This window comes from Mchenga conophoros, linkage group LG7, assembly GCF_057382185.1.
Source record: "Mchenga conophoros isolate Kocher_MC1m ecotype Shallow Benthic linkage group LG7, M_conophoros_male_GT1.1, whole genome shotgun sequence".
In the NCBI taxonomy this organism is placed as follows: domain Eukaryota; kingdom Metazoa; phylum Chordata; class Actinopteri; order Cichliformes; family Cichlidae; genus Mchenga; species Mchenga conophoros.
The window spans coordinates 22,017,238-22,031,300 of NC_140532.1; the positions used below are offsets into that span (position 1 = coordinate 22,017,238).

At 39.0% G+C, this 14,063-nt stretch overlaps 1 protein-coding gene across 1 annotated transcript in view; it reads left to right on the forward strand.

Annotated features, from left to right (window-relative positions):
- map1ab (microtubule-associated protein 1Ab) overlaps window positions 1-14,063 on the forward strand; it is a 95,114-nt gene that overhangs the window by 63,270 nt on the left and 17,781 nt on the right. The window contains exons 3-4 of the mRNA XM_085282887.1: window positions 9,743-9,825; window positions 12,325-12,462. Of these exons, the coding sequence (XP_085139013.1) occupies window positions 9,743-9,825; window positions 12,325-12,462 (221 nt within the window). The remainder of the gene's footprint in view (window positions 1-9,742; window positions 9,826-12,324; window positions 12,463-14,063) is intronic.

The window sequence follows — 14,063 nt, forward strand, 5'->3', positions numbered from 1 at the left end:
AACACAAAAAATCACCAAATACAATAAAATGTACAATCTTGTTCATTACTGGCTATACTTCTAATATATCGTTTTAAAGAATAGGCCAGTTTTAGTAAAATAGTCAAATGTAAAATAGTAACATTGTAAAATGTGAAATAAAAACAACATCGGTCAGTCTATCTGTATTTGATTGTTTTAAATGATTATTAAGATGATTTTTTTTAACAATGGTGGCATCATCTAAACTGTCTACCTAAAAAGAAGCTTAACAGATGATTAAGTAGAACGGCCACCAAGGAGAAAGGCTTTCCTTGAATATTTCCTTCAATATCTGCTCATTTTCATCTCCATAGTTTTATGCTCAGACTGAGTAGCTTTGCATGACTCACTGTTTATAATAATCCTTAATTATAGCCCTGGAGCAGTCTCTCAATTCATCCACTGTGTTAGGCGGGGCTTCTGCGTGCCAGAGGTGACAACATGTATCCACTCTCATTATCATTATATAAAACCAACTGAGTTTAGAGCAGCCTGAAGCCTGAATCTTTTGGTTAATGGGGATTACTTGACTTTATCATTATTATTATTATTATTTTACATTTGGCCACCGTTGTTACACTATATATGATAAAAAAATAATTGCTCTTGTTTAAAAAAAATAACTGTGCTTTGCAGTTTCGACACTCACCAAGCGACTGCTAACAAATAGGAAGATTTATCTTTGGCTGCAGTCTTTGTTGTGGACTTAGTAAAATCTGTGACAATGATATTCTAATGCACTGCTTTGATGTTAAAATCGCAGACACATCACAAAGCCTGAGCGCTGATTTGATACGAGTATGTCATTAGTACTTAAGACAAATTCAGCTCAGACGGAAAGCCGGGACCTTCTAAAAGCAGTAAAGCCTCTGCAGAGATATGAGTTATTTAAAAATTTAAAAAAAAAAAAGTGAAAATCAGCCAGTCTGAACAGCGCGAGTCTTCATTTCACTGCCTTTGCTTGGACGTCACTTTATGTGATAGGATGATGCCTCCTCGCTGGCTGCAATGCCAGTAAAAGAAAGCCACAGGGATGAATAGATGAGGGCAACTTGGCTGAACATTGCTGTCTTCAATAGGGCTCTTTAAACAAACACATTTAAGCTGTGGAGCAGACGCTGGCCTGCCTGAGGAGCCTTTAGCTTCGCACTGTTTGGTTCTCGGTGTACTGAGACCCACAAGGCTGACTCACATCACCGGGCTGTAATTTCCAGTAAATGTCTCATTATTTATTACAATAGGAATTTATCACAGGGCACTGGGTTAAAAGGCTGATATGAACAATGATGTTTGTCATTAACCTTTTTTTTTTTTACCTTTAGTTTCTTTAAATACATGGAAATGCTTGAAAATTCTTGAAAGTTGGATATTTTGATTTATATATGTGTTAATTGTGTGTTAATTTAAACCACTGAAAAATCCACCAGCATTTGACAGCTTTCTTTATGCTGATCATGTTCATTAGATAAGTGAGAAACTTTGGCAGGACTTGCACATGACTTTGTCATTTGTCACTGTCCTGCAGATTCGTAGTCCACGTGGCCGATCAGTGTAACACTTTTGTCTTTTTGACAACAGCAGTTTCTATAAGAAGAGCTCATTAATCAATGATGGATGTCCTGAACAACCTGGATGAGATGAGAATGGATACAAAATAGATCAAAGGCAGAGTTACCGCAGAATGAATTTAAAGAACAGGGAGTGGGTGCTGATTGGCTCGGAGAGCGTAGGCAGAAAGTTCGCTGGACAAGAGTAGTGATGCTGAAATTGAGAATGAGGTGATTCTGACAGCGTGGGAAATCAGAAGTGTGGGAGAAAATAGAGCTTCAGGAATAGCCTGAATCACCAGGAGGAATAGAGGCAGAATGTAAGAGATCACATCTACCCAACTGAACGTAAAAGCTTCATTTTGGGAGGTTTTAAAACTGCAAAACAGGAGACACGGACAAGCACACAGAGGAGAAACAAAAGTAAAACAATAAGTACATGACAGGACAATGAATTAAAAGTTAGGACAGGATAGAAAATAAAGGAGCAAGCTGACATTTTGTGTTGAATGTCGAGGTGTCTGGGTCTGAACCTGCCTGTGTACAAAGAAAAACTGAGGTTAGATGAAGAACACCAACATTGTCCTGAAGGTAAATGGTGTGCCCTGAATGTACAGCAACATGCTGGTATTTGTGGTTTTGGAGTGAACTACAGGCTGGATAGCTGTGGAAGCTGGGACAGCATTATTCACAATATTTCTTTTTTGTGTGTGTTTATTTTGTTTTTATGTATTACCCTTTTTTTTTTTTTTTTACTGTGAAACAAAACAATCGTTATTATAACGGTTTCATTCAGATTTAGTCATTTATCCATTGCTAAATTGGCCACTGCCATTGGTCAGTTTCATCTTATTTGAAGAAGTCCTGCTGATGCATTGATGTATCCCATGTTCAGACAGATACAGATGACACTATGGAAATACATTATGTCCTTGGCTCATAATGTAGCTTACATCATTATTTTGGAGACAGGAATATAATGATGCTGACCCGGTTGTTTCACTGTGTATGTGAAGAGAATTTTTATAATTCACAGAGAAACAGCATGTATTAGGACACATTGGGTTAAAAAGTAAAAACATAAATAAATAAAGATAATGATAAAACAGTGACTTGGTATAGTGCAGTAGTAGTAATACCTTGTCTTTTTAAAGGACAAGAAATTTTCATTACTGATGTTCCAGCTCCTCAGTAGGAGGGATGACTAACTCGGTGCCCTAACCTTCACTTGCCTACAACCATCTAAACTCCTCTGCCTGCTACTTGTTTTACATTTTTTACATTTATCTTGTGCATGTCTGTATGTTAAGTCTAGCGCATTAAGATTACCTTAATGTCTTCATGTCATAGACTCAACAAGGTTGTGGAAACATTCCTCAGAGACTTTGATTCATGTTGACATGATAACATCTGTTGCAGATTTGTTGGCCCTACATTTATGATCCAAATCTCCCAGCATCACATCCCAAAGGTGCTCTACTGAAGTGATATCTGGTGGCAGTGGAGGCCATTTTAAAGCAGTGATCTCACTGTCACGTTCAAGAAACTAGTTTGAGCTGATTTGAGCTTTGTGACAGAGGCAGTCACTGAAAGACGACTAAGGAAGACAATACTCAGGCAGGCTGTAATCTTAAACAATACTGAGTTGGTACTAAGAGGCCGTGTTCCAGGAAAACATCCCACACATCATTATACCACCTCCAGCATAAACTGTTGACACAAGGAAGGATGGATCTATTCTTTCATGTTGTTGATTCTAACATAAAGAAAAAAAAATCAGACTCATGAGACCTGGCACCAGTTCCAGTCTGTTGTCAAGTTTCGGTGAGCCTCTATGAACTGTAGCATCAGTTTTTTGTTCTCAGCGGAAAGGAGCGACCTGGTGTCTTCTGCTGCTGTACCCCATTCGCAGGTTTTCCAGTTTATACCACCCAAATCTTATATTTTTTATAGTTAAAACAAAAAATAGCTGCACATTTTCTTATATGGACAGCTTTAAAAAATGTTTATCATCTTAAAAAAAATACCTCCAAATATGAAATGATTATAAATGTTGTTTGAAATTCATTTTCTTTTAATTAAATCCCCTTAACCCTCTCCAGGCAGACGTTGCAGATTTGCAACAGTTAAGACCTAACAACCTGATTATCCCACATACATATTTTATGAGTTTTTTTTACTCAGAAGTACCACTGCAGGACTTGGTTGTGCATTAGCAGCAAAAAAATTAATTCGGGCCTGAGAGGGTTAAAACATAAGAGGGGAGGGGTCTTCACCTGAATTACATAATAACAAAATGCTAAAAGTTGAGTGTTGGAGGGCCTTTTAACCTGCCAGTGCACCACTGTCACCTACACAGAATTATCCCCATTAGCAGTAATTAGGAGTAAAGGTGACGTGGTCTGAGAAATCTCATCCTGCAGTGACAGCGAGCCCTCTGAGAGGCTTGTTGATGTGCTGTGACCCCGAGGAGAAACATCAGCATTTCACACTGACAGAGAGTGTCTTTGTTGTTGTAGTATCTTGTCGTACCAGTCTGCAGTGTCAGCGAACAATCAGCTTGCGGGCAGCCATCGGCAGCAGCTAATGGAGTCTCTCCTCATCTGCTTCACCTGGAGGTCAAAGGAAAGCACCAAGTGTATGGGCCTCGTTCTTGTGAGAGCAAATTAACAAATTCATCCTGCAGCTTTGTGGTTCCAGTGTCTCTATTGTCCATATCGACGAGGCTGCTCGGTGTTGCGTTTTGCTCTTGCCAGGGATTAAAGTATCAAAGCAAACTTGCAAATCATGGCTCACCCTCGCAGCTTAGTCATCGTGCTGTGAAACCGGACGCGTCTGTGGGCAGATCTGCTGGAGTGTTAGAACTTCTGACTGCTGTCCCAGCAAGGGGTGTCGTTCTTCAGTTAAATCCTTCAGTGACCTCTCATCGCCACTCACCCTATGAAGCTGTCAGTTGATTAGAAATCGTTGCTTTCTATTGGTCTGCAGTGTGTTCCTATGGTAACATCAACAGAGGGAGCCACATCTTCTAATTTGGTTGAATGATGCTGGCAGAATGCTGCCTTATGAAGAATACATTGCAATATGAAAATAAATCCACTTTATAGGTTCACATGGGTTTCATAATTTAAACTGTTTGCATCCTTAGTTGTGATAAATCAGTCAAGATGCAAAGAGGTTTTGGATGAAAATAGTCTTTCACTATGGTAGTAGTATTGCTAGCTCACATTTCCTGTTTGTAGTTTAATGCACCAGTAACAGGAGAGCTTAATGAACAATAACAATTAGCTTAAAATGCTAAAACGAATCAAAACATAATGAATGCTAAATGCAAGCAGAAGTCTTGTTTATTTGTATAGCTACTTTAAACTAGCCAGTTTTAAGGGCTCTATATAAGGACACTGACACAATTTAATATATCAACATGACTAAAAATGGAAATAGATGATAACTAAAAATCACAGTATCTATAAGGGTCTCATCTATATCAGATAGCATGATGTCATCATTTTCCCTAGCAACCACCTAGCAATGGGCTAAAATGACTCAGTTTTTGCATTTATCCAGTTCCAAGAACAGGTCAACCAATATCGTAGCATGGGCATGTATTTGTTTATTAAATTATGCACATAAATTACATGTAAAAAAAATACCTCAGACATTCCAACATTCACTCAGAGGTGAACTGAAGAAGCTTCTCGGATGAGAGAGGAAACATCTTCAAGAATCTTAAAGAAGTCCAAACGCTTTTGTTTCCAAGACCACTCAGAAGAGAGATTAAGCTGACGTACGTGTGCCAGTAATTTAAACACAATTATTACTCTCAAATGACATAAATCAAATATAAAAAAAGGATATTGTGTTTATGAAATGGTGATATCAAAAACCATCAACCATATCCCTGTGTAACTCCTAATGAACCACAACATTTGAATCAAAAAGAAGCAATTAGCAGAGGTGGGACCAAGTCATTGTTTTGCAAGTCTCAAGTAAGTCTCAAGTCTTTATCCTCAAGTCTCAAGTCAAGTCTCAAGTAATGTCAGGCAAGTCAGAGTCGAGTCTCAAGTCACTGGTGTAAAAGTCCGAGTCAAGTCACAAGTCTGAAACTTTGAATTTCAAGTCCTTTCGAGTCTTTAAAAAAAAAACGAAAAAAAGCATGTTGCAGTTATGCTAAATGTAAATGTTAGACCATGTAATTTTAAAATCTGTGTTTTTCTCAACACATGACAAAATAGTGAACTTAGAAAATATACACAAATTGTGAAATTGCACCTCTTTAAAATGCAGCTCAATTAAACCTAGCTCCAAGAATAATTTTCACCGACAGTTCTGAGATAAGCTGCATGTTATTCTTGGATGCGGTTGTAGGACCAGCTTTAAAATCGCATGACAAAAATATCATACACATTAAAAAAAAACTGTATCACCAACGTAGCCTGGAAAACATTTGCTAGTTAGATGAAGTCAGCTATCTCATCGTAGCATATTTATACGCATATTTATAATCATACGGTTCTTGGAGTGAGTGCATACACTCATGAAGTTTAGTAACTTCCGGTCACTGCAACAAGCCCAGGTACAGTTTACCGACGGATGGGTGCAGGACCTTGAAATGCACCGTGTAGAACGAAAGACCATCGTACGTATCATAAGTTTACCAGTCTCACAAATCGTCTTCATAAATACACATTCGTTAACCGTTTATTAATAGGACCTGGTAGCATCACAGAAATGTAGCAGTGACAATAATACTGTATGCTGTAATCGTACTGGGCAATTAGTGATACAAAAAACCTGTTTTATCCTGTGAATAAAAGTATATGTTTTTGTCAATGTACCATAATAACAGAGGCGAAACGCAATATTGTGTCAGGACAATTCACTATTTATGCACAATAAATAAAGGAGCATAGCGCGACAATTTCTGTTCAGCGCCAGACTTGCTTGTAACCTATATCACCAATTATGTTATGAAAGTGACGTATTAACTACTAAAAAACACTGACCTTTGTGTAAATGCTTGGAGCAGACTAACCTGTGAGCTGGAGTGTTCTGGGACGTTATATTTGACCTTTGAATGGCTGCAATCCAGGCCATCCATCGCGTCTTTGTTACTTCGGAAACATGGCTCGAACAATTTCTCTTCAACGAGGTAATCCGATAACAACCGATCTCTTTACCCGTCGGCTTCCCGTGGCTGTCATGCGACCGGCTATTGCAGTTAATAATACAACGGCTTCTTGTGTTTCTTTTTATCGCTGTATAACTGATTTTAATTGAAAGCCTGCGTGCGCTAGTACCGCTTGCCACGAGTTCCCAGAATCCTTTGCGGTTCTACCCGTGAATGACGTCACATTTTCAATCTCTATATAATATGCATGTTAAATTTTGTATTTGGGGTAAAATATCAAGTCTTTTCAAGTAAACCGGTTCAAGTCCAATTCAAGTCCCAAGTCATTGGTGTAAAAGTCCAAGTCAAGTCACAAGTCTTAGAACATTTTTTCAAGTCAAGTCTAAAGTCATAAAATTAATGACTCGAGTCTGACTCGAGTCCAAGTCATGTGACTCGAGTCCACACCTCTGGCAATTAGACCGTCTGAAAGTTCATTGTTCACTTCCTGAAGTAACAACCAACATCTGTAATTTAATGTAAATATCCAGAGAGCCTGTCTTCTCCTTGATAATAGTAGTATATATGCTGTGGTTTTTGGTGTTAAAACTGTGGGAGCTTAATTATAATATAAAGTTTATTAACTCTACGTTGAACCATTGTTATTGTTATTGAAAACGTGATATGCAGCTTTTAGTTCTTATGACGCACCACAAAAAGATCACCTGTGTGAAAGAGTTCATGATCTCAGAATAGGTAGAATCACTGTGAGGAGAGAAAATAACTCTTGACATTTTCTGAAAATGTCACAGATGATTTGTAGAAAAGAGAAAAATGTGGTTGAATACAAAATGATTCAGTTCAGCTCACTCTTTTTTTCAAAATTATACTAATATCATTTGGTACAAAAAAAAGGATATAAATGGATGAATCAGATCAGCTGAAAACAGATAATATGTCTGTGATTATTGTGTGCAATATAATATTTGAGTGCTTCTTCCTGTGATCACAGATGGTCTAGACTTAATATCACACTGATTGCATTATTGATATTCAAGTGGAATCATTTCAGAGCTTCTCTTTAATGTATTAAATTACTTGTTTCATTCAAACTCCTCTGCATCTTAACAGTACTTTGTTTTTTCTTAATGCTGTTCCAGCCCAATTTTTACTCTTTAAGTGTGCGCGTGTGTGTATGTGTGTGTGGGTGGGGGGATATATGTGTATTGAGAGTGTGGGGAGTGAGTTGGAGGGTGGGGTGGGCTGCTTTTAACTATGTAAAGCACTTTGTGCTACATTTTCTCTGTATGAAAAGTGCTTTATAAATAAAGATTGATTGATTGATTGATAAGAGCAGGGAGTGGGGGGGCATTTTTCCTTTACATTAGTCTTTTCATGGAAAACACGTGACAGATCGCAAAGAGGAAGGCAAAGTTCTGCAAACTCGGGGGATGCACTGAAGATCCCAGCGGATGGTGGAGTCACTGAGATCCTCCTATTAATAGAGCTCTGAGATATCTAATTTGCACTGAAACAAAGGGGAATTAAAAGCTTAACACCACCTCTAAAATGAGTAATGTACATAATATAACAAATATGATAGTTCCCATTTTTATGCTCATTTAGTAAGTAAGTGTTTTTTTTATTTTATTTTAAATGTTAATGTTTAAAATGTCATTTTGTTTTTACATACTGTACGTTTAGCTCCTGTCTAGACCTTTCTAAAAGCCCTGCCCTGGATTGGTCACCTAGTACTACATAAACAATACATTGGTTACCAATCATGTGAGTAGAGCTGTCAGTTGCTAACAAAATGCCAGACCTCAGCCTAACACATTAGACGAGAACGCAGGGAAGCTGACCGCTGTCCCTGTGTCATTCATTCCCATTCACTCAAAGACTTTTGATGAAATGATCTGCACGAATATAAAACAATATTTTGCTCATCATCCATATAAAGATTTTGTAACTCATACTATAGTCAAGCTGACTGTGATCAACATCAGTGCAACAGAGATCTCAGCATCTCCATAGACTCCCTGTGCAGCTATAGGAATTTTGCCATATGTAACTTTTGCACATTAACTAAAATATAAACTCTAGGCTGAGCTCTCCAAAATGGGACAGCAGCCTCTGTTGTAGTGGCTTGTTTCTAGCTAAACATGACATGACTCTGACATGCTGCTGCTGTTTTAAATCTTTGAATTTAAAGTGTTGATTGTTTCTCTGTTAATAAGTGAGATAAAACCTAACTTTTAATTTGTGGTGTACTTTTGGGGGAGACACATAATATCAAAAATTTAAATGCACAAAAAAATGTAAGGAAGTGTTTTCAATTTTCTTGCGTTTCGCGTGTTTTATGTCCTCTATGTATAAGTGCGTTAGTGTTTACTTTCAATCCATGTCCAAATACTGTTTCTATTCAGTCAAAAAAATAGAGAAAAATGATGTCCAATTTACGGACATTGTTCCCAAGTTCTGTAATGCACTGTATAAAATGGTGTTAGCCATCCTAGCGCAACTTGCATACAGCAAGCTTATGACCCAGCAGTTCCCTTTAATCGAGAACTTTGCAGAAAAAAGGGGAGAACTCCCTTTTAATGGGAATAAACCTCCAGCAAAACCAGCCTGAGGGAGGGGAGCCATCTCCCTCACCAGGTTGTGGTGAGGAGAGAACGAAGGGAGGAAAGACGAGCGCAGAGAAACAACGAATAAAATCTTGAGGCTTTAATTTTAAACTTCACCCAACAGACATTTGTGACCTCTTTCTTATTCCAACTTTTGCTCTTGCATTGATGCACAAGTGGGTTGCCTGTCTCTATAAAGGGACTGCCCCACATATAGTGGAGAATGCAGTACAGTAAATCTCTCTGACTCAAAGAGGTTTTCCAGATCAGGTCTGGATGCAATCCAAACAGGATGTCTTCAAACCAGATGGCTGAATGTCTGCCAGCAGTTTCGATCAAGTCGTTTACCTCATTCGACCTTTCGGGCCTCCATAACCTTTCTTCAGATTTGTTACATTAAAAATTTTTTTTAAAAGGTTTTCCATCTTCTCTTTCAGGACAAAGGACTCTCCACCACAGGAGTGATGTCTTAGAGACCGTAGTGCTCGTCAACCCTTCAGAAGGCACTGTTTTATCAGAGGTAAGAGCAGCATGTTCTGAATTGCTGTTCTTTGCTGGTTTACGTTTATTGATGTGAGAAAAGGAGATGCTTATAGTGAGTTCATCTGTGTTTAGCAGTCCTATTTTACCTAATTATTTTACCTAACTTTCCTTTATAACTATGGGGGGGTGGCTGTAGCTCAGGTGGCAGAGCAGGTCAGCCACTAATCAGAAGGTCGGTGGTTCGATCCCAGGCTGCCTCCTGGCTGCATGTCAAATATCCTTAGGCAAGATACTAACCTAAGCCTACTGGTGGTGCCAGTGTCCGGCAGCCTCGCCTCTGTCAGTGCACCCCAGGGCAGCTATGGCTACTGTTACGATTCGATGTTGTCAGTGTTTTGTTTTAGGCATGACTGTTATGTGTTTCCTGTTTTACTTTGAAGGTCTGTCTTATCTCAGTGTGTTCAGTTTACGCTTCCTTGTCTCGTCAGTTCTGATTTGCCCCAGCTGTGTTTCCCTCCTGTTGTCCATTCCCTGATTGCTCCCTCTATGTATTTAAGCCCTGTGTTTCAGTTTGTCATGGTCGTGATTTCCCCCTGTGTTGTAAATAGTTTGTTGTATATAGATGTAAATAGTTGTCTATACTGTTTTTACTCGGTAGCTGTAGGGGTGAGAAGCCATTTTTCTTTGGGAACCTTTTCTCCTGTTTTTGGTTAGGGAGGCAGGTAAGACACCTGTAATTTTTGTTTGGGGTTTTCTGTGAAGGTAAGCCAGCTGCATTTAATTTCTAGAGTTTTTGTTTGTTGTTTTGGCCATGCTCACCCTGATGCCTGCTACCTTTTGGGACTCAATAAACTGACTGGCTGTTGTGAAATCCATAGTAGCTGTTTTTTGTTGGTTCGTCCTCCTTAAGAGCAGGGAGTGGGGGGGCATTTTTCCTTATTTTTATTTTCCTTATGTCGCACGCCGGTTCCCTGGGCTGGGGTGTAACATAAATGGGGTCTCGTCCATTTGCTGGAGGGTCCGAGGGAGGGACCGCTTCAGCCTTTCGTCTGTCTTCGCTGGAGGGTCCGAGGGGCCTGTCCGGCCTTCGTCCGTCTTCGCTGGGGCAAATCAGAACTGACGAGACAACGAAGCGTAATCTGAACACACTGAGATAAGACAGACCTTCAAAGTAAAACAGGAAACACATAACAGTCACGCCTAAAACAAAACACTGACAACATCGAATCGTAACACTACAATGTAGCTTGCTATCGCCAGTGTGTGAATGGGTGAATGACTGAATGTAGTGTGAAGCGCTTTGGGGTCCTTAGGGACTAGAAAAGCGCTATACAAATGCAGGCCATTTACCATTTTATGGAAAACCTCTTTGAGGATAATGACATTCATGAACTTTTTAACTTCTTCTGGTTTAGGTTTTAGCTGTTACTATTCCTTCCATAGTTTATCAGAACCATAGGTGATGTAAAATATGGATGTACCCACTGTGATTTCACCGACTAGTTTGGCTGCCCCATGTTTTTGGAGGCAGAAGTTACTATATATGGACGAGAAGATGAAGCCCTAAGCTACCAGCCAGTGCAAGCAAACTTAGTTAGCAGTCAGCATCTATGAAGCCACATTATTTGTCTGATAATTCCATTAAAAGGGCTCCAAAAATGCACAAAACAGAGTTCCAGTTCAGCGACACCATTTAGCAGAGATGACGCTTAGCAGACACACAATCAGCGACATTTGCATTTGTGCTTGTTCTGCTGACACGTGTCAATATGACCACTCCCCTTACTCCGCTTAAAAAAAATTTCAACCTTGCCAGTTTTTTATTGCAGTAAAGTCAGACATTTTAACATGGGAGTCTTTGGGGATTAGCTATGTTCTGGAACCAGCGTCACATTTTGTGTTCAGCTCCAGAGGTTTCTGCTTTCATTGTGCTCAGATGGTTTTCAGACATGTTTGAGCAGATGTATGTTAACAACTATGTTGAAATTAAACTATGCTAACAGATGGAGATTGTTTTCTTCTTAAAAGTCCTTTTTTAAATGGCAGACCTTTCCACAGATGTTAAGCCATATTACATGTTTACCCAAATGTAGTGTGGAATTGGCGAGGTTATGACTGCTTTAGAGTTCCCAATTGGTAGAATAAGTACAAAGGTTCTGGGGCAAAGCTAAAGCATAGTGGTGAGGCCACGAATACACTTAATTCAAATTCTTTATTCCATGTCATTTTCCTCAGTTACGTTCATCTCTTTATTGCACACAAATTTGAGTTGTTTCTATGACTTTCTATGACACAAAATAAATTATTTCAGTTGCTTAAATCAAGTATTCGGCATTATCTTTTTGTCCCTTTTGAAAGGAAAGAAGCGTGAAAAAAATCAGGCCATTAATGTTTAATCTTGTTAACCTTGACACAGTTTAAGTGAATCTTTATTTATCACTAATGCAGGTATTTCTCTATCTATCTTGGCTGTGTTGGCTCCCCTTTAACTGTCCTCTGTCCCTCTCTGTCCTTTGTTCCTCTGTGTGTGTCCCAGATCCAGTCTTTAGTCACAGACTCAGCAGGACACAAGCTTCTGGTCTTGAGTGGGCAGAGCTCAGATCACGGTGCCCTCCTCCTTCAAACTGGTGTTTTCACCTCCCAGACCTTTTCACGTGTCTTTACTGATCCTGGGGTAAGCCATCTACTGTTCTTTGGTAATAATGAAACGAATAACAACATTCAGATTTTGCATTCACAGTTATGTGTGTGGTTAAAAACTGTTTACTCTCAAAGGACAAATGCAAATTTTTATCAGTTGTAAAATGACTACAAAGACAAACAATATGTATAACTGTATATTTCACAAAAGATGATGAGAATTGAAAGTATTCCTGTCCCAACTTTCTAAACGTTCAGTTTTTAAAAAAGATCAAAGCTCGCAAAATAAAATTAAACAAATAAATATGTTAATTAAGTGAGATAGAAGGGTGTTGCACAGAGTTCAGAGAGGAGTTCAGACAGGCTCTGGGTAGTAGGGACGAGTTACCAGATGACTGGGAAAACACAGCTGTAGAGGTGAAGAAGGTGTTTGATGTGTATGATCTTCTGGACAGAGGAAGAAGACTTGGTGGTGGAATGAGGAAGTAAGTTAAAGGAAAAGATTAGCAAAAAAACAAAACAAAGTCGGATAGTTAGGGAGATGAAGAAAGTAGTGAGACTAGGTGTAAAGAAGTGACAAAAAGAAAGGCTTGTAGTGAGTTGTATGTTAGGCTGTACAGTAAGGAAGAGGAAAAGGATGTGCAGCAAGTTAGGGTGATGGAGACAGAAGGACTAGAGGTCTAGTGAAAGCAGACGATAGGGTGCCAAGAGAAGAACTGTGGTACTGGATGGGTGGAAACGAGTGTCAGGGGTGATTTGTGACAGACGGATAGCAGCAAGAGTGAGAGGGGAGGTTTATTGAGATGATAGTGGGACCTGCTATGAAGCATGGTGTGGAGATGGTGACACTGAAGAAAAGACAGGAGGCCAAGCTGGATGTGGCAGTTGAAAATCTTAAGATATTCATTGGGTAGTACCTGGATGAACAAGATTAGAAATGAGAGAGACGTTTCAGATTGAGCGGCTTGGAGACAAAGTTAGAGACACAAGGCTGCGGTAATTTGGACATGTGCAGACAAAGGATGTTGAAGATGAAGTTTACAGGTAGAAGGAAAAGAGGAAGACCTTAGAAGAGCTTCATGGATGTAATGAAGGAGGACATGCAGTGTGACAGGACACCCGTAAAGGGAACAGCCGAAAGAAGAGGAAGAAGAAATAAGTCAATCGATTATTAAATAAAAAGCACTATAAATAAATAAAGTCGACTATTAATTTATATTTAAAAAATCTGTATAATTTACTTCTATATTTATTTGCCTTTGTTTTATCATAAGTTCACTTTAATTATAAAGTATTTTATAATGTATTTGTTTGCTAATTATTTACCCTTCACTTTGTTTCCTGTTTGCTTCCTTAGATGTTTATTTATTTCTTTTTACACTTTTTGCATTTCTGCATTATGGAAATGAGGGCTTGTCATTCAAAGTGTGCCATGGTGTCACCTTTGTTGATCAATGCCAGGCTCACAGCAGAAATGACTTCCTTTAGTCGGGAGATTGCTGAAGAGCTGCGGCGCTTAGCTAATCTAGCTGAAAATAGTGCAGTCAGTCAGGACTATTTACTTTTTCGTGTGGATGCTCTGACTTACCGTCTGTTTCAATTAGCAGCATACATGCACACACAGCTGAACCTTCA